The sequence below is a fragment of the Labrus mixtus genome, chromosome 14 (assembly GCF_963584025.1).
Source record: "Labrus mixtus chromosome 14, fLabMix1.1, whole genome shotgun sequence".
Taxonomy (NCBI): Eukaryota; Metazoa; Chordata; class Actinopteri; order Labriformes; family Labridae; genus Labrus; species Labrus mixtus.
The window spans coordinates 19882120-19904470 of NC_083625.1; the positions used below are offsets into that span (position 1 = coordinate 19882120).

General features: G+C 40.9%; 1 protein-coding gene across 1 annotated transcript in view; it reads right to left on the bottom strand.

Moving 5' to 3' along the window:
- LOC132988357 (LHFPL tetraspan subfamily member 7 protein) overlaps nucleotides 1-22351 on the bottom strand; it is a 123792-nt gene that overhangs the window by 68163 nt on the left and 33278 nt on the right. The window contains exon 2 of the mRNA XM_061055711.1: nucleotides 15025-15163. Coding sequence (XP_060911694.1) covers nucleotides 15025-15163 — 139 coding nt within the window. The remainder of the gene's footprint in view (nucleotides 1-15024; nucleotides 15164-22351) is intronic.

Below are 22351 nucleotides of genomic sequence, written 5' to 3' on the forward strand. Positions count from 1 at the left end.
CATAGCATAGCATAGCATAGCATAGTAGAGTAGAGTATAGTAGAGTACATTATGGCGTAATGTAGCACAGCAATGCACATCATATATATATATATATGTTTAGTATTTCTGTTTGTTTATTTAAGTCCTGTGTTACCTGCATAGCTTTCAGAGCAGGGTAGGTTATCTATGTTATCCATTCTTTATGTAGCATTCAACAGTTTGCACATGCAGATTTCCACTACCTCTTTTCTCTATTGCATCAAAGGATTTTCTTAACTTCCTAGAAAAAAGTAATGTTAACCCTTAGTGAGTGTAAGGTCATTGCTACAGCAGGTCACTCTTTGCACCTGCTCTTCAACATCCTGCCTAAACCTATCTGCTCTTATCCAGCTGACTCTGAATTCACAGTCCACCTTAGTCGCCCTGCTGCAACTGATGTCCTTGTGAAAAGATATTCTCGCTGCTGCGCTCTCTGTCTCTCTGTCTCTCTACCTCTCTCTCTCTTCAGCCTTTTTGGCAGACACTTGAAATCTCAAAACATCACATGGATCGCTACCATTCTCCCCTTTTTCATCCGTGCACATCAGAAACTGTACATCTGTGAAAATAGCCCCTGCTAGTTCCAAACACCATGTTATTATTTCGGACACTTTATCAGGATTGTACACAGGTCTTGAAGAAATTGCTGCATTTAAGCTTATACCTTTTAACTGTAACGTTTTGGTATCTCTCTGTAATCTGTCACTTAATTGAAGGAAACAGTTACAGATTTGTTAAATGTGCATTTCCTATTTTGCAAAGAGATATGTTAGTTTCAGTGCAGTTGTTAATATTAATATTATAAAACAGGCTGAATTAGGAAGTGCAACCTGTTTGTTCTTGTTTTTTTTAACAAGATCCTGGGTCAGCACACATGCATGCTGGGCTCAAAAAGCTCCACTCAATCCTGTGATGCAGCCTTTTTAATTCATTTAACAGAGCTTACACATTCATTTACTGCAAGCAAATGACAAAGTCATAAACACAAGCAAAGCAATAGCAATTGAGCGTCATTGCCTAATCAATCACAGAATGTGCGTGTTGGGGTGACAGGACCCCCGGTCTCAACCCTTCATATCGCCTACAAAAACTAATTCCAACAACACAGATGGCACAAACCAAAACACGACAACACAGCACAAGCTCTCACTCATCACTGCTCGCTCAAGAGCAGCCTCCGAGCTGAGGATCAATCACTACGTGAGAGGAGAGAGGATAAAACGGCGTAAGAGAAATGAGACTGTAAGTATACCACAAACAATCATCCAAGTGAGTGTGTGCTTGTTTGTGTTGGTGTGTGTGTGTGTGTGTTTACGGCTGAGGGCTCACTGTGGAGGAGTAAGAGGCTGCAGTACAACAGCAACAGACACAACAATGAGTCATCCTGACTGTTGTTCATATCAAACAACACGAGAGGGAATTCCTGGAAGACACACACACACACGCACAGGTTGTGTAACTGTGACCACACTGAGGCAGTCTTATGACTGTGAAGTCAACCGTCAAGATCAAATAAGATACAAGCACTCAAAACATTCAGAGATCTGATTTCAGTGTTAGAAACAGGAGAGGGTACTATGGAGCGAGTTAAACATACCCAGGATTTTGAGCCAGTAAGCTGGCTCAACAAAGCCTGAAGCTCTAGTTAGAGATATCAGGTATCATGTAGCTGATTATGAACTTCCTCTGTTAACTCAGGCTTTCTGTTTTATGCTCTGAGTGTGTGTACATAAAAAGTGCATGGGCATGTGAAGCCCAATATGACTCTTCTTCTGCACATCAAAATAATGATTGCTGACTTTCTGCTTAAAGGGATACTTCACCCCATTTGCATTAGGCTTTGTATCATTAACAGGCTCTGTGGAGAAAGTTGAGAAGAACAAAAGTATGACAAAAGTATGTTTCAACTTCCAGCTGAGATGGATGAAGGGGATGTTGAAGGTCTTGTGCTCGAATCGGATGTTTGTGGCTATCTCTACGAGCCGCAATATAGCTACGAGCAGTTGAGGCTGATGGAGGAACAGGGGCCGGCTGCTGCAGCCGAGGCACAAGACCTGCCTGTCGGCGGCGGTGAGGACGGGGAGCCATGGCCAGCTCGAGCTGGAGAGGAGCTGTGCATTCTGGGAGTTGTTGTCTTTCATCCATAAGAGCCAAAAATACATTTTCTGCCTTTTCTCGGTCAAGAAGGCACCAACCTCAAAAGGTATTTCACATTTCTACTACATATATGACCCAATTTCACTACAGATTCATGTTTCAACCAGTGAAGTATCCCTTTAAGTAAGTTTGTTGATGAGAAGAAATTATCTAATATACGTTATTGCATTTAAAAAACGACAGTGCTGCTGTAAAGAGAGGGATGCTGCAGAAAAGTATTGTGTTAATTCTTAAATACATATATTTACTATCCAATGTATTGATGGTGCGTGAGGCTGTTCCTAATATGTCAAAAACGGGGGAGGGTGTTGAGTTTACACATAAGGATCATGGAGGACTTGACTGCACCTTTAGACTCTCATGAACCGTTAGAAGGAAATCAGTATTACATATTTCAACAAAACATTAGCCTCATCATGAACACGGTAAGGGGCACAGTCAAGGCACACAAGTCTCAGGAGGAACGACATTAACATGCTGACAGACCTGCTACCCATCTGGTGGACTTTCAGGTGAGCTTAATAAAGTGTTGTCTCTGCAGCTTTGGATAAGAAGCACTATCTACTTTAGTTTTGTTAATTGTTGTTCTCCTTAGCTGTACATGCTAGGACTCAGATATCAATCAACATGATAATTACTAACGGTAATGACAGAAACCATAATAAGATAATTTTATTTGATGTCTTTTTTTTTGTTTTTTTTACAAGTTTGACCTATGTTTCATCTGTTAACATGGAGGAGGCGGAGCTTATGACCTATACAGTAGCGCATTAGAGGGAGCTCCACATGATCTGGCTTCACTTGTGGAAAGCTATGTCATCCTTTTTTATACATTAAGTGTTAAGGCTCAAAAAAGGAAGAATCTACTGTTGAACAGTCCCTTCAAACATAAGTAAAATCAGAATGAGGGCTGATGGGAAAATGTCTAATTAAAGAGAAACACTCAGCACAACAATAGCCATAATTGGATTCCTTTAAATCCCAGGTTTTATCAAGACATTACTGGATTACATATTGATGTTTTAAACTGCAGCACACAGCCTCTTTAAGTCAAAGGTTTCCCATAAACAGCAGCTTCATGGTTTCTGCAGTAAAGAGAGGAAATAGCCCTTAAGTGCAAGATCTGGCTTCTACCTCATCATCTCCGCTCAAAGTTGCAAAATGAAAAAAGGCAGAGAGGCCCTCAGAGGTAGAGGACTCATGCAATATGCATAGCCACTACACTCTCTGAGTATGTGTTTGTGTGTGAATGTTATGTGTGTGTGTGTGTGTGTGTGTGTGTGTGTGTGTGTGTGTGTGTGTTAGCCGGGGCTTTCGTGGCAGGATGACGAGGGAGCAGGAAGAGAAGAGAGACAAGGAAGGAATAAGAAACAGTTTTGGACATGTTTTGGACTCTGCAGCGGTTCTTCTCCTTCTGACAGAATGGGAAAAGACTGAGTCAGTCCAACAGAAAAAATAAGAAAAAAGAAATTTCCTTTCTATCTGCCGCCACTCATCATCATGCTCTCCTCCGTCAGCCTGTCATTTTGTGTTTGCTGCTGTGACACAACACAATACGGAGGAACCACATGCTAAAACAGTTTCAGAGTGTGTGTATAAGCAGATATAATCAGCATAAGATATAAAATGTTAATTATTACTGTAAAGAAACATTAATATTATTATTATTGTTGATGAGGAGGAATATAGCTACGCTATAGGGAGCATTCTCAAAGGCAACATTAAAGATGGATGAAGAAAGTGTTGCTCTCAGACAGCTGCAACACAAATTCTAAAGGAGAGTTCATCAGTAAATTAAAATAAGATAGATGAATTGGACAGGATGAAAGTTCAGTCTTAATTACAGCCCTGCTCTAATTGACTGGTGGACCGATTACTGTGGTTTCTGTGGGTAATGTAACAGAGAGCGTAGCCCAGCCAAGATCATAATTTCAGCAGGCATCAGATTTGACCAATGAGTAAGCTTACAACACACACACACACACACACACACACACACACACACACACACACACACACACACACACACACACACACACACACACACACACACACACACACACACACACACACACACACACACACACACACACACACACACACACACACACACACACACACACAGGCTTTGACTCATGAGCAGATATTATGCTTGAAGTTTATCCATTTGGGAACACGATTAATGCTGTAACACAGCAGCAAAATGTATTAAAGAATGAATCAAACGTTGTGCATGTTTGCGAGAGCTTTGTCAGGTTTGCAGATAAAATAGCTGTGTCGTTTCTCCTGTAAATATCAATTACATCCGTGTAAATCTGCTCCAGCCCTGGCTAATTAAAAAAACATTTGCTCAAATAGAGCCGAAGCACATTAATTGTTCAGATTTCTGTGTGTATGCAGAACATTTTGAGGGTGTTTGCAAGAGGCAGAGATGGTGATACGTGACCAATCACATTAGCATCAACACTAAGAGTAAAATACGGCTCTGACTGTTCAGGAAGTGACACTCACACAGACATACACGCAGACGCTGTGGCTGACGTGTGTGGTTAATGTCTATTGTGGGCGTGCTGTGAGTCACAGGTGAAGAGGTCACAATGTCAGCATCTCACCGCATCTGTGGGTCACACGCGCACACGCGCACACACACAAAACAGAGCAGGCATTTTTCTGAAAAGAGTTCAAAATCGACTTTTTTGTCCTTGATCAGTGGGATTGAACAAGTTCTCCCTGCAAAAAGTTACTTTAAAAGGTGTGTGAGAGCCTCGAGCCGGCTGATGAAACAGAATGAAATATCAGTGATCGACACAAAACAAGCAGGAAAGGAGTGCAGGGTGCTGATTGTGATGAACACGTGCTTATAGGATATACTTTGCAAGAAGAAGAAGATGAGTTAAAAGGATGAAAGAGAATTGGATGGAGGTTGGAGGAGTAACAGGTCGGAAAGTGAAGCGTGGACTTACTGCACATATTCTCAGGCTCGCAGCTTATTAAACGAAAAGGAAGCAGCCTGCAGGGCGGAGCAGAAGTGAAAGGCTCCAAAACAATTCCAAACAACGCTCAACGCTTGACCTGCAGCTGCTCCCATCACACAGAAAAGTGGAAAACTGGACGTCAGTGGCTACATTTTGTGCCCGGAGGCAGCCGGGAGGAGCTGAAAGATGGCAGAGATAATCAAACAGTGGTACAGTGATGTTAGCCCTCTCACTCAGACTGAGACTTCACAAACGTCTAAAATATAAAGCTCAGAATCTTTGTTTCATCTTTGACCATTATATGACCTTTTATCATCACGTCAAAAAGCCTGTTCAGTCTTTTTTTCTTCAGGTTAGAAATATGGCATGAATCAAACCCTTTTTTTTTTCAAACCCTCCACCATCTTCCTTTGAAATCAAAATGAATGACAAGGTCCTGATAAACACATACAAAGCACTTCATGGACTTACTGTCAGCTACATCTCTGATCTCCTTGGCAATCATCACTTCACTTGTCCACTCTGATCCTCTAATATCAACCTTCAAAACTATCATCCACTTGCCTTTCAGCCCAATTTAAACTTTCACAACATATCACATGTGGGCGATGTTGTTAGCCTTCTTGTAAACCCTGATCCATGTCCTTTGTATCATTTGTTCTACAGTAAACTTCATCAATCTCTGGAATCTCTGGAATATGAAAACCGAATCTGTAGTCCAGGGGCAAGATTTGGGGTGTCTGAAATCAAGATCAAGATGAACTTTATTGTCTCACAAAGTGAGAAATTTGTCTCGGGCTCTTCACCCGTGCTGCAGCCATAAAAAGACAACAATCAACATCATTCACAGTAAACATAAAACGATGAACATTATTTAGTAATGTCCAGAAATGTTCTGGTTTCTATTTGTAGTCTGAGTAGTAACCTCCAATAACATTTTAGAGGGCATTCGCTGCAGGCAGGAGGAAAAAAAATCATTATGCAAAAGAGGTGGAGTTGGCCATAACACAACACAAGAACCCATCAGCTGTCATCGAAAGAAGATTCAGTGTTTTGTTTGTATGTCTATAATTACACATCTTCATACAAGTTCACTTAACTTGGTCATACTCGGTTGTCTCTGGACTCTCACGTCTCATGGTGCTAGTTGGACTGTAAACACTTTGGAGGATATGGAAACTGAAGTTTTTGCCAAGAAATCCATGATCACTTTATCTAAACAACCATTGGCTACTACAGGAAACCCTAAAATATTTGCCTTTGCTCTCAGAGGCTACGTCTGTAATAACTTGCAATCTCAAACTCACTCTTTGTCAATCTGGCACAGATCAGCCACATCCTTAAAAAAGCCAAATTATCAAAAATGTTATCCTTAATAAAATCTTAACAGGTAAATCATACAAAAATCCCCCGAACATTATGTTCCAAAAAAAGGGCTACAGAGACAAACCCATTTTTGAACCAGATTGTACACCTGTATACCTTTAATTGGGATTCCCCATGGTATTTTAGCCAGCCTCAAGTGGACCCCCAATAAACTGCAGTTCTTTGCATTTCTGCTTTGGCTTTATTTTTCAACACTGGAGGTTTCTACTTGGTTCATTCTTATGAAGTTTGTTTACTTCTTTTTATCTTTGTGAAGAACTTTGCCACAAAAAAAGTAATGTTTAATCACTTAATCACAGAGCTTAACTTGTGTACTTTTTATAGGGAAGCAATTAAGAAAAAAAGATGTGACATAAGTGATGGTCCACTCAACTTCCCTCACACATAAAAAAAAGGAAACTCACTGGATGCATTTGAATCTTGGAAGGATGCATTGTACTGTCAGAGTGTGTCAGCCTGATATGGAAAAATGCATTCATCTGTATCAAAGAGGTGATTGACAGCTGGCAAAGGTACCATATGGTTACCGGCGGCAACAGCAGCACTGAAATAACACAGCAGGTGCTTTGATCAAAGAATCTTCCTGTTTTCATCCCCATGCTTCAGAGCACATCTGCATAGAAGCTTTACTCAGGGGAGCGCTGACACAGCAGGCCGGGCTCCCTCAGCATCAGCACAATGCAACACGATGGCAATGTGTGTGTGTGAGTGGGTGTGTGTGTGTGTATATTATGTATGTGTGTTTGAGTATGTGTGTGTTAGGGGGAACACATGGGAAACACACAGTGGTTTTCCGTTCCTGAACAGCTGGGGTCAGGCTCAAAACACTGAAGGATGATGGGATGCAGATCAGAAAGCACAGTTTCATAGAGATAGTCTTCAAAGGGAGACATTCAGTGCGTCATGTCAGGGTTGGATCCAGTTTAGCTGAAAATAAAAAAAACAAAACTTTTTTCAGCCAAAATCTTGGTCCAGTAACGAGCGAGTGATAACATTCCTTCACAGAGGCGTTTTTCACTCATTCTGCTGTGGCTGCAAAATATGTTCACTCAGTGCCAAGAGCAGTCAAAGAGTCACGCTTCTGATTTAAATCAAGTCCTGTGGCGGAAATAAAATACTCTGAGCAGTTCTCAGATCTCAACAGATATCAGAAGAATGAGCGAGTTCTTACTGACGGTGTTTAAAGAAGAGGCGGGTTTCCAAAGCGCCAATATGACACAAGTAAAGCTTGGAGTTGGAGCGACAGTAAAACAATTGACATAAAAGTTCAATTAAAAGCCTGTGCTGTTTTTCACTTTGGTGTATGAAATGACCCTGCCTTTATTTGGGACAGGCGTCAATACAAGACAGGCCTTTCATTATTGAGAAAGATTATAAAATTGTCAGATAGACAGAAAACATTAAGTTACAACTCAAGAATTCTATCTCGCTTTTTAAGACAGAATGCCAGCCTGCTGCACAGCTGGTATGCATACTACTATCATTATGTCTTCCTTCGACACATGTTGAAGTTCATCTTTATTTTTTGTGTGTTGCTGCTTTTTCTCCTCATTTTTGACACGCTAACTAATCGACATTAAATGTAGAGTGGCCTCTAATTGAGAGCTTCCTTTATTAGCCAGAACATTTAGCAACACCAGGCTAGTCAAAGGGACTGGGCCTTAGATTAGTATGGGCTTTTATTTGATGTTTTACGGTAGTCAATTAATTAATCCTCTTTTATTTAATGCAAAGAAATGCATTTTAATGTCAAGATTTTCTGCTTGTCTATGAAATGTATGAGAGTTCATGAAAAGATTTGGAGTTTTGGGAAAAAAAAGTCAAACTGGTATCATCACATTGGGCTTCACATTTTGGGAAATTGCAATGTTAGTTAGCTTTTTCCAATTTTCTAGACTAAAAGATTATTCAATTCAATTAATCTGCAAATCAGCCAAATAGAATGAATTGTACTTTCAGTATTACTCTAAGTAACCAAAACAGTTAGAACACCTGGAAAAAATGAGGAAGTCCTTTTTTTCTGACGCTAAATGATGTTATTTTTTTACCCTGAGAAAGCTCTCTTTACAAAATGCTTTACAAATAAAACACTTATTTAACTGTTGTACTTTTATTCCTTAAACCTCTAACTAGACTGAGAGCCTCCTGCTGTGCAAGCAGCTCTGCAAGGCATCTTGGGAAAAATAATAATTCATACTCCAGCACATCAAATATTTTCCGATGTCATTATTTCATCGATGTCGGAAATAAAAACACCCCCTGGACAATTTGAGTTTGAATTCCTTTGATTCTTAAAAATAATTGCAAACATTGCAGCCAAATCAGCTCTCAGATTTCAAACAGATTTCACTGCTTCATATCTTGCTTCATGTAACAGTAACGACCACAAGCAACACAAACAACACAAACAACCACTCCGCCTGAACAGTTAAGAATAAAAATCACTGTGGCTCATACTTCTATTAGGAGCAGAGAAACACAGCTTCAGGCATTTCTCTTTCAAGTCCTCAACTCGGGAAACTCCCAAAGAAACATTTTCACACAGACACCCTTTTCTTTTTAAATACTACTCACTGGCAGGGAAATCAATAAAAAGCAAAAACAACAGGCGATCGGTGCAGTGGATAAACTCTCCTGCACATTTTCTTACAAGCACATAATGCAAATGCTCTCCATATGTTTAATAGGGCCATAACCCTTCAGGAGAACAGCTGAGATTAAGCATGTATGTGCAGCGTGCGCTTGTACACTCAGCCGGGTGTGACATGTCTGCAGCCCTGAACAGATAACTGCAAAAAAATTAAAATAATCTGCCTGGGGCGATGTTCCAAAAAGGAAACCCAAATGTAGAGTTCAGCTGCTTCTGTCAGCCGATAAATGTGAGGAAAATGTAGAATATCCAAAGAATAAAGATGAATATGAATGTGCTTTAAATGTCTTTCTTTACTTTGCAAAGTGTGTGACTCCTCCTTAATTGCTCATTCTACACACAAACACACACCGCCAGACCAAAGAGCCGTCCAATCCGATGGATCCTGACCACTAAGAAGAAGGGGTCGATGAAATATGCATGACAGGAGAAAAAGCTCCCCGCCTGAGCACACACAAATGTACTGCCTCCCTCTCTCTCTCTCCCTCTCTCTCTCTCTCTCTCTCAGGGCGTAAAACATTGATGGAGGCTCAGCAGCTGAACCACTGGATGGAGCGCTGAGCCGAACCAGAGGAGGGTTAGCAAGTTCACGTCTAATTCTGGACGTCACCCACGGGAGCACATCACTGAGGTTTACCTCGAGAAAAAAAAAAAGGTTTTTCCTGGTTCGATAATGCCCGCGGCTGTGTGTGTTTATAGAGCAGGACTTGACAGAAATGTTGACATGAGGGCACAAACATCACTGGTTTGTTCCTTTAACCTAGCAGCTGAGTAATAGCAGAGATGATATCAAAGATGATGCCGTAAACGGACACAGTAAGTGTTGTGGAGGCGGGATGTAAATGACGACGGTTTGGAGGAGACAATGAGTCAGCCTTTGTTTGATGCTGTGTTTGTCTGAGTGCAGTCTGAGTGTTATATCTGTCAGTCTGAAACGATTCAGGAGAGTGGTAGTGATAGAAGAGGTCAGGGATGTCTAAGAAAAACAGATTGACGGACAGAGAATTCTGAGAAGCTGTCACCAGCTAAGAATTTGTTTAAGTCACATTCCCAACAAACACATAGTGATTAGCGATACACACACACATTTGCAAATGTTGTGAGACCGCTGCTGACAACTTCATAGCTCTCACTAGTGACCTTTATTTTTATGGCAAAGTCTAAAGATTTGACTTAATTTCACTTCATTCCACCCTTGTCACCATAAGATGTCGATGCCTCAAAGGGCCAATTATTGTCCAGTGTGCTTCTTACAAACAGTGTGGTGTGGGAAATGTCACTTGCTGATATGAAATACTCTGGATCTCAGCAGATTTCAGAAGAGTTAGCTAGTTGTTATGGACACTGTTAAACGAGTGTTCGATGCTCTGGTTGAGCAAATGGATCACAGTTTCGTTTTCTCCAAAAATTAATAATCCTCAAAGGCCCAGATGTTCAAAACATTTAAAGGAAGAATGTGCAACTTTTTTGATCCAGTGGATGTTGCCCTTGAGCAGCATCATGAAACCAAAACAAACGGCTGTTTGGTGACTCCTCCGCTATTCTGGAGCCTCCACCCTCATCCCTGACACCCCTCTAACCCCTCTCCCCTCGTGTTTCCACAAAGGAGTTATCAAATTATAACGCTCATTAATTAAGCACTAGGCACTAAGCACTAGCGCAACCAGAGGACATGCTCTTGTCTCGAGCTGCATTATTGTGTTAGCAGGCTAATGCTAGCGCTATTTAGTTTGCTCATAGCTTGACATTGCATATAAATGTACACGGATTGACCATGATTTAAAAACACTTACGTGACAGTCTAATAAGCAGTGATTACAGTATGTTATTCTTCTTTTCTCTAGTCCCTCACTTAAACAACTTTTATACACGAGGGGATGAGCCGGCTGGCCGTCCCGTCAGTGTGAACACGATGTAAATACAGCTCAGACAACATCATAGACAGCGGGACACTTAATCTTGATAAACCATATCCAGATTTGTTAATCCACTTTATTTTCGATCTAGGATCAGGTAACCCAGGTCACTTTTGTCCTGTTTTTTTTTATTTTTTTAAATCCAGTTACAGACTTTTAAAGATGACCAAATCTGGATACCTGAAACTTTCTAAATGAGCAATCCTTTTAAATGTTTTGCTATCAACAACATACATTTCGCGATGGACTTTTCAATGTAAGTTGACATTTTTGTAAGTAGTTCATTGATCATCAATCCCAGAGTATTTTCAAATGCCATTAGACGTGTATGTGGCGCAGGTTTGCAATTAAATCATCAAAAGTGCAACTGAGAGCTTCGAATTTTGACTCTGTCCATGGTGCTGATATTGAGCCAAGTCATCACATTATGCCTCAGCCTGCCGACATACACCAACACAGTTAATCTACAAATGCCTAAATGCAAAAAATCATTATGGTATTCTACATTACAGGTGTGTGACTGATTTAAACAAAACAGTCTGCATTCAGGTAGGGTTCAATCTGTCCTTCTAAAAAACAAAGCACTGAAATCCTCAATACTTACTATAGTAAGCTTCTGCTGCTTTTTTCTATCCTTGTGACGACTTTCAGATTCATAAGCGTGGTAACAAACACACACACACAAACACACACACACACAAACACACAAACACACTGACATCTCTTCAGTCAGAGATAGTAGAGAAAGTGAGGATTAAAACAGGCATTACTTCGATTTGCCAAGGAAAAGTTCAAGCAGCATCCTCGCCTGCTGGAAAACACACCTCTAAAAAAAACTGTTTATATTCCCGCCATGAAGAAAACCATTGTTCTTAATCTAGTCGTGAGCACACACTCTCACACACACTCACACACACGCACATCCTTACAGTGCTGGGGAAACAAACACTCCTCTGATCTGCCCTCCTCAGGGCTTTGTGGGCTCTCCGTGAAACCTCCATCTATCCAGACAAGAGTCGACCTGGAAACTGAACAAAGGCCTGGCTCTGAGTCGCTTCACATTGTCATTTAGCAGAAATGTCACTATGAAAGACACACACTCTCTTTGTTACACAGGGCAGGGATGCACACACACATTTAGAGAACTCTCAGCACGCTCGCTTTGCCACAGACTCCCTTCTCATCTTCCCAAAGTAGCATTAATGTGATTCTGGGGTCAGACCGAGTAGTATGAGAGTCGGACTGTAAGCAACAAACTCCACTTTAAACACAACATTAACTCTGCTCTGTGAAAAGCTCCAGGTTTGTCACTAAAAATTTAACCTGCGCAATGAATCAAGCCATCAAACTCATTATGCTTAGTTAAATGCCACATGCAGGGATTTAAATTAGCTGCTTAATATTCTCAAGGATTCACAAGGCTATGTAATTGCCGCTGCCGCTAAATAAATGAGAGTGGAAAAAATAACGATTAAAGGTTTGAAGCTCAGTCACCCTGAAGAGCAGAGTGGGTAGATGAAGAGACTTCAGAGTAACTTAATAAAAATCCAATCAGAAGAGGTAGAGGTGCTTCAGAAGAGGCAGGAAAAAGCAAGACGAGAATGACAAGCATGCATACCGCACTTCTTAAAATTTGTGTGTCACGTAACATAAGTTTAAACATGGCACATCAGGGGTTAAATGGTAAATGGTAAATGGACTTGAGCTTGTATAGCACTTTTCTAGTCTTCTGACTATTCAAAGAGCTTTTACACCGCAGGTCACACCTACCCATTCACACACTGATGGCAGAGGCTGCTGTGCAAAGTGTCCATCATTAATAACTAATCCATTCATACAGATTCAGACGAAGCAGCCGGAGCAACTCGGGGATAACTATCTTTCCAAAGGACACATCACTATTCCTGCAGGAGCTGGGTATAGAAACCCCCGACCGTCCAGTTGAGATGTGACATACTCTACCACTGAACCACAGCTGTCACGCTTTCCACAAAGCAGATTATTTAAGACTGCTCTGTGGTGTCAGGCCAATCCTCATTCTGCTTATAGGTAAGTATATTTACAGTTTTGAAAAGATGAAGACTAAAATAATTGGCACTCACACCAAACAGGCCTGTGACCCGTAGTTCCATGACACCAAGTAAGAAGTTTCTGTTTCCTTTCTATGCTTTTCTTTACTTTATAATGAAAACTTTAACTTCAGCACTAAGTTAATCCTGCTGTTCTCCTGATTTTAGGATTGTATAGTAGCTCTGAAACACCTTTTCTTCCCATCTGCTATTATGTTTTAACACAGTGTATTGATGCTGCCATGTCGACACGGGAAACAGGGAGGGATTGACAATGTGCAGCTATACACGAATAGACCCACATGATAACTGATGACAGAAACACAGATTATGTTTTGCCAATTAACGACATGTTTGATAAATTCATAGTGTTAGATTCCTCAGACATGTGATATATAAATGTATATGCTGCCTGAACATGAAAATCATTAATAAAAAATTGATCACAGAAAAAAGAAGTTAAATTTAGAAAAAGAAATCACCACTTTTTGTTGTGCTAAAGGGTCTCTTGATGTTTTTACTTCATTCACCCAAAATACATTGTAGTTTGATCAAGTCTAACACTACTTTGCATGTATTCTTTCTGTGGTGTGTTAGCATGCCTTATATTAGGGATGTTCACGTTCAGTCAACAAAACGGTTAAACTTTGTCACACTTGCTAGTCGGCTTCAGAATTACTAGTTAGTTATACTAATTATTTGTATTTTTACAAGGCCCACAACCAAAACCTTAGTTGAACATTGTCTCTGAACTCGGGGAAATGACAACTGCCATGCTGTCTTAATACTGTATCCTGATGGTTTGTCACTATTTCGATCTGTAAAAGGCAGCATCAGGTTAAACTGGCACGGTTTCCTTGCCTTTAGATTAGTCCTCTAGTCTGAATTTGAATTTGTGCTTAATCGCCTTTGATATTAGTCACCTATGAACATCCCTGTCTTATAGTAGCACCAAACAAACTGAGGCTGAATTGCACAAGTTTTGCAGGTATGTCTCTCTATACTATCTTTGATTTGTTACAAGTTCCATTTGTTGAATGATAAGAACAGTTTGTCAGCTACAGTATGTCATATCATTTGATACTTCCCAGTGTAAACGTGTAGTTAGAGAGCTCAATAAGTGTCTGCTTTTACAGTATCACAGTCATAACCGTTGAATTCATTATAATAAATATGCTGCTGTTACTGAAGTGCACGATACTGTATCTACTCACATAACAACAGGAAATCATTTGAAGCACCTGCCTCTAAAACGCTCCAATGCACAGGGCAAGCGTGTGAAGGTCTGTACTGAGCAGTGACATGAGCCGTGCTGTGTTACGGGTTTTTAAAGACCAGCCGCTGACACGGCCGCACTTTGTTTACGAGACTACTTCTGTGTTTGAGTGAAACAGACAGTTTGATAAGTCACATGTAGCCCTGAACCAATGACCTGTGTTAAGCAGGCATAATTGTCTTTTTACAGCACGCTCTAAATCTGTCCTCGCAGGTTCACCCCTACAAGTGTTATGCAGACACTGGTTTCCTAGCAGCAGCTGTCCTCGAGTTGTTTTCTTTGTTCTTTTTGTTTTCGTGACTCATGGGCAACAAAGTCAGCTCCTTTTTTCAAATGTGGTAGTAGAAGCACTATCAGTGCTTGTTGCAGAGTGGCTTTAATAGTGAAGAATGGGAAAGTGAAGGACGGCTTCAAGTTAGAGGCACAGGGAGAATACAAGAGACTGGAATAATGAGTTTTATACAGATGCAGTTCTTAACTACTTCAAGAATTTGAGGAGGATTTCCTATATCCCTGTCCTTGTCTTGTAAGAGTGTACTGATTTGTCTGTGCATAGATTCACTGTTGTACTGACCTGCTGCCATCTGCATGTATCCGGCCAGGGTGCAGATCCTCCTCTCGCATCCTCCACTGGGCAGGAAGATGGTGATGATTGCCAACAGGGAGCTGACTGCCAGCAGAGCACAGCCTCCTGAACACAGCACCGCACTGGTCTGAGAAACAGAAAGACAGAAGAGTTTTAGCTCCATTCAATTACCAAAACAGAACCAGAACATTCAATAGTCGCCGATACAAGTCCTGGTGCTTGTTATCTAACTCTATTAAAAGAGGGCTTAGGGACATGATTGACAGCTCTGTTGAGAATGCGGCTTCTGAGGTTCTGTGTGCACAGGATTAATGAGGAACAGTAAAAGGAAACATATCAAATACCAACTACAAGAGTCATTGAACTTTACATAACTGAGAGTGTCTGCTTCAAACCAACAATATTTATTTTTCTGCTATGGACCGAGCAGACCTGAGAGATCTTTGCTGTTTTTATCTGTAAGTTAAATGTGGGTTTTGGTTAGTTGAAGGGACGGGAAGTTAATACTGCATCCATCCCAACACCACCCTGGTTAACGCTTCAAAACAGAGAGCAAATTCAACTTTAGTGCAAAGCTACTTGTTCTGTCAAGTACCTCAAAAGGACTGTGTGTACATGTAAACATTCCTGACAAGCGTTTGAAAACACTCCCTGAAGCAAAAATGTTGGTTAGGTCAGATTGTACAACCTCACAATTAATCCTCCTCACAGGTTAATGGCGCTGCCAGCTGGAAAACAACACTTCATGGCTAAACAACAGGGCACTGTCCCTACTCATTACACCTCAGCTTAATAACACACACACAGGGGCCAAACAGAGACAGAAAGCACGATTACAGACACAAAATACAAAATAATTCACCACTTTTTATGTTGCACGATGACAGTAAAACATTTTCTATGCAGGTATATATGAACAAGCAGATACAGATAGTATGTGTAATTCCCTCATTGTGAGGAAGTATAATTGTGCGTGTAATCTGGTGCTTGTTTTTTTTCACTGGATTCCCACTGTTCAGTGTGACTCCTGGCAAAGAGTGCATTCCTAGACGAGTGGCAGCTAAGTTCAAAGCTGTACTGTACATTAGCCCTGAGGGAGTGTGTCTGTGGCTGATTGGGTTGTTGGGTGGGTGTTGGGTTCCCACAACTTGTGTGTCTATGTGATGCTGTTAAGTCATAATATCTCAAGTAGGAGGACAGACATAGGTCTCAGACTTTCACCCTTCTTATCCATAATATAGGAGACGTTCTAAGCCCCCTGCTGTTGTCCCCGAACAAACAATGGCATCATTAAATTTGCATATGATACAGTTTAGCATAATTTGTAATCTAGAGGTAAATTCAAATTAGTAATTTATTTTACTCATAATGACTATAATGTGACTAAATCAATCCATCATATCAATCATTAAAAATCAAGGTTACTACAAAAAGTGTTTTAACTATGGAACCTTACAAATCAGAAGAAGGTAGATAATCTGCTTGCAACCTGACAGCTTTTATGTTTTCAGAGTATGTTAAAGTTGAACTGGCTGCTTTTATTTACAAGCTCCATCCATACAGGAAGCTGAGAGGCAGGTAGAGAGATTCAAGGGATTTTTAGGGTGTGTACATGCATGGCAAACAGTAAATGAGATAGCTTGTGCTGTCGTCCCCTGATTAAATACAGTTGCAAGAAAAAGTATGTGAACCCTTTGGAATTTCCTAGTTTTCTGCATAAATTGGTCATAAAATGTGTTCTGATCTTCATCTAAGTCTCAACAATAGACAAACACAGTCTGCTTAAACTAATACCACACAAACAATTATATGTTTTCATGTTTTTGTTGAACACAACATGTAAACATTCACAGTGCAGGGTGGAAAAAGTATGTGAACCCTTGGATTTAGTAACTGGTTGACCCTCCTTTGGTAGCAATAACCTCAACCAAACGTTTCCTGTAGTTGCAGATCAGACCTGCACAACAGTCAGGAGGAATTTTGGACCATTCCTCTTTACAAAACTTTTTCAGTTCAGCAATATTCTTGGGATGTCTGGTGTGAATTGCTCTCTTGAGGTCATGCAACAGCATCTCTATCGGGTTGAGGTCAGGACTCTGACTGGTCCACTCCAGAAGGCGTATTTTCTTCTGTTGAAGCCATTCTGTTGTTGATTTACTTCTGTGCTTTGGGTCGTTGTCCTGTTGCATCACCCATCTTCTGTTGAGCTTCAATTGGTGGACAGATGGCCTTAAGTTTTCCTGCAGAATGTCTTGATAAACTTGGGAATTCATTTTTCCGTCGATGATAGCAATCTGTCCAGGCCCTGATGCAGCAAAGCAGCCCCAAACCATGATGCCCCCTCCACCTGTTAGCATGTGCCAGAGATTTAACTGTAAGTCTTTAGCTGACACTCTAGGATTCTTCTTCACCTCATTGAGCATTCTGCGCTGTGCTCTTGCAGTCATCTTTACAGGACGGCCACTTCTAGGGAGAGTAGCAACAGTGCTGAACGTTCTCCATTTATAGACAATTTGTCTTAACATGGACTGATGAACATCAAGGCTTTTAGAGATTCTTTTGTAACCCTTTCCAGCTTTATGCAAGTCAACAATTCTTAATCGTTGGTCTTCTTAGCGCTCTTTTGTGCGAGGCGTGGTTCACATCAGGCAATGCTTCTTGAGAGTAGCAAACTCAAAACTGAAGTGTGTTTTTTATAGGGCAGGGCAACTTTAACCAACACCTCCAATCTTGTCTCATTGATTGGACTCCAGGTTGGCTGACTCCTGACTCCAATTAGCTCTTGGAGAAGTAATTTGCCTAGGGGTTCACATAGTTTTTCCACCCTGCACTGTGAATGTTTACATGTTGTGTTCAACAAAAACATGAAAACATATAATTGTTTGTGTGGTATTAGTTTAAGCAGACTGTGTTTGTCTATTGTTGAGACTTAGATGAAGATCAGAACACATTTTATGACCAATTTAATCAGAAAACTAAGAAATTCCAAAGGGTTCACATACTTTTTCTTGCAACTGTACATGAAAACTTTATCAAAAGAGAACCAGGCAGGGGATCTTTCATACAAGCAATAAATGTTGTAGGTTGTTCCATAACACAGGAAGGGATTGGTTAACGTCTGATGTTCACTTATTCAAATCACTTCCCAGTTGGGGAGGGAACTTGCCTCACCCTCCCATTTTATCTACTTGTCTTGTTTTGGGAGGGGGGACAGTCTAAAGTACCTTAGTGTCTAGATCATGGTGGGCCTTACATTAGGCCTGCATAGTGAATCAGTGGTAAGAAAGGCAAAGAAGAGACTGTTCACCTCAGAGAATTGGAATGGAATTGTGGATAGCCCCTGAAAATAAGTTGAACTCCTGCACCATCCAAAGCATCTTGATAAAGAACATTACTGCCATCAGAAAAAGCACCTTCCTCTGGATACATGTCTGCCTATGACTGCCCCTCCCATTTAGTTTTTTTTTATTGCAGGAGCTTGCAGACATTCATGTCACAATGATTTTACCCTGTATGATTATACAGTATGTGTCAATTAAACTTGAACTTGAACTTGAACTTGACTCTCCAGCTCCAATAAGGCTGCCACACATCCTCCTGGACACATTGTTACATGTGCCTACCTTGGACAAGTGCAACACGAGCTAACACAATCAGAACTCAGCGTCACATTAGTGTTCAGCATACAGGCGGGGGTGATTTGAGAGAAATGTCTTACATGCACAGGGGAATTGCAGCCCTGAAACACATGTCATTATGCATGTCCCTGAAGTGACTGACATGGACAGAGGAACGATGAAAGCAGGAGAGATTTCCATGCCTGACAGGAAATTTAATTAGCTGGTTCTGGGTGTTTGGCAGAAATGGGAGCAGGGAAATGCTTAAGTGCTGTGATGTTGGTGGCAATGATCATAGTTATTCTTTTGACCTTTATTTCTCCATTAACGAACATGTTCTTCATCACAAAGGCCCTTGTACTAACACAGAGTCACATCTGGGTTACAGATCAGCTCTATGGGAGCTAAGTGCCTTGCACAAGGGCACCTTGACCACAGTAATCAGGCAAAGGAAGAGCATGTTCAGAATGAGAACAAGCCCTTTGGGAAAGCAGTTTTATTGTGAATCATTTGAGTAACATGAACTTTAATTTGATCTAATTTATGTTTCAAAATGTCATTTTTATTCAGGGCAAAAATCATTACTTAGTCATCTACCAGTACATTTCCAGGTCACACTGTTGGATATTAACTAATGGATGAGTCAGCGACAGCCAGAAAAGAGCAGACAGATTCATTAAGAAATTTAAATGTATAAATGCAAATTAAATATTTCTATTAAAATCAAGTTTCATAGTCCCAAGAGGATGTGAAAGTCCTACTGAATGCTGGCCAAAACTTTGATACCTAAAAAAACTAATCACATTACATCAGCCTTATCTGTATGTCTGTATAGAGATAGCCTAAATTCATGTGGCACATATTAAACACACCACTGTGCAGTCTCACAGAGAAGATAGCATGGCTCTACATTTGTAATATTGTTTCTCCTTTTTGTCAGAGCACTCTGTTTACCAAAATGTGTTATTCTCATTCTACATAATGTACTTTTCAGATGTAGCCTATTATAATATCTGCGCTGTTTGGCTGTTTGCACACAGTAGCTCGAAGGATGTTGGGTGTTTTATAATTTAAAGACGGGAAAGCCCTTAAGAGGCAAGAAGCAATCATGATTTACAATTGTTGTCTTAATTGCACAACAATGAACCACAAAACACCATACTGAATTGAGTTTAATAAAAGAAAGTTCAGGTAATCTCAAACAGCAGGCGGTAGTTTGTTGTATCAGGCACAGAGAGAGACACAAAGGAGCAATCTTTCTACTTTTGCTTTATACTAACAATTCAACAATCTTGAGGGAAAAATCCATGTAATCATAAACAAAGCACTGATATTAAGTTCTCCACCAAAACTAACATTGAAAAGCAGCATGCTAATTCAAAGTTTTTTTAAAATAAAATAGATCAAAATATAGCTGTGAATGCACCTGGGCTTTAAGTCTTTTTGAGAGAAAAGGAGAGTGGATATAAGTAGGAAACTGGGTTGAGAGAGTGTGGAATGAAAAGTGGCAAAGAGATAGTGACATCATTTGCATCATCATGCAAAATAAAACGATAATTTACTTTGAAAACACCATCACGTGACGTATCATATAGTTAATATTTAGTCTTCTCCTGTTTACAGCATGTAAGCAAAGCCTAACAGCATGGGGCGGCTGTTGATCTGTTGGTAGAGTCTGCCGTTTCTCAACCGGAAGATCAGGGGTTCGATCCCCAGCTCCTGCATCAACATGTCCGTTGTGACCTTGGGCAAGACACTCCACCCCAAATTGCTCCCGCTGCTTCGTCGGCATATGAATGTGTACGGTTGGGATTAGTTACTTCTGATGGTCACTTTACACAGCAGCCTCTACCATCAGTGTGTGACTGGGTAGGTGTGACTTGCGGTGTAAAAGCGCTATGAGTAGTCAGAAGACTAGAAAAGCGCTATACAAGCTTAAGTCCATTTACCATGACATATTGTAGATGTTGTACTTTAAACTTTATCTGAAATATGTTACGGTTTCATTTTTAGCTTTATAAATGAACACAGCTGAGGGGCAAAATTTAAATCTTCTTAGCCTGTGTTTAAAGACTCAGTAAGAAGCATGGGTGGTTCTAGGCAGGGGCCAACAGGGGCCAGTGCCCCAGTAGCACTGAGCTTGGTCCCCCCTGTGGCCACCCCTACAAAAGGAAGAGCCCCCCTAATAACACATACACTGTATTTGACTCAACAACCAGACTCACAATCTACTGTGATATTAACTGAAACAAATGTAAATCATGGTATTTAATGATGTGCACTATTATTTGGCATAATATATACAGTACAGACCAAAAGTTTGGACACACCTTCTCATTCAATGAGTGTCCTTTCTTTTCATGACTATTGACATTGTAGATTCACACTGAAGGCATCAAAACTATGAATTAACACATGTGGAAATATATACTTAACAAAAAAGTGTAAAACAACTGAAAATACGCCTTATATTCTAGTTTCTTCAAAGTAGCCACCTTTTGCTCTGATTACTGCTTTGCACACACTCTGCATTCTCTTGATGAGCTTCAAGAGGTAGTCACCTGAAATGGTTTTCACTTCACAGGTGTGCCCTGTCAGGTTCAATAAGTGGGATTTCTTGCCTTATAAATGGGGTTGGGACCATCAGTTGTGTTGTGCAGAAGTCAGGTGGATACACAGCTGATAGTCCCACTGAATAGACTGTTAGAATTTGTATTATGGCAAGAAAAAAGCAGCTAAGTAAAGAAAAACGAGTGGCCATCATTACTTTAAGAAATGAAGGTCAGTCAGTCCGAAAAATTGGGGAAACTTTGAAAGTGTCCCCAAGTGCAGTCGCAAAAACCATCAAACGCTACAAAGAAACTGGCTCACATGAGGACCGCCCCAGGAAAGGAAGACCAAGAGTCACCTCTGCTGCGGAGGATAAGTTCATCCGAGTCACCAGCCTCAGAAATCGCAGGTTAACAGCAGCTCAGATTAGAGACCAGGTCAATGCCACACAGAGTTCTAGCAGCAGACACATCTCTAGAACAACTGTTAAGAGGAGACTGTGTGAATCAGGCCTTCATGGTAGAATAGCTGCTAGGAAACCACTGCTAAGGACAGGCAACAAGCAGAAGAGACTTGTTTGGGCTAAAGAACACAAGGAATGGACATTAGACCAGTGGAAATCTGTGCTTTGGTCTGATGAGTCCAAATTTGAGATCTTTGGTTCCAACCACCGTGTCTTTGTGCGACGCAGAAAAGGTGAACGGATGGACTCTACATGCCTGGTTCCCACCGTGAAGCATGGAGGAGGAGGTGTGATGGTTTGGGGGTGCTTTGCTGGTGACACTGTTGGGGATTTATTCAAAATTGAAGGCATACTGAACCAGCATGGCTACCACAGCATCTTGCAGCGGCATGCTATTCCATCCGGTTTGCGTTTAGTTGGACCATCATTTATTTTTCAACAGGACAATGACCCCAAACACACCTCCAGGCTGTGTAAGGGCTATTTGACCAAGAAGGAGAGTGATGGGGTGCTGCGCCAGATGACCTGGCCTCCACAGTCACCGGACCTGAACCCAATCGAGATGGTTTGGGGTGAGCTGGACCGCAGAGTGAAGGCAAAAGGGCCAACAAGTGCTAAGCATCTCTGGGAACTCCTTCAAGACTGTTGGAAGACCATTTCAGGTGACTACCTCTTGAAGCTCATC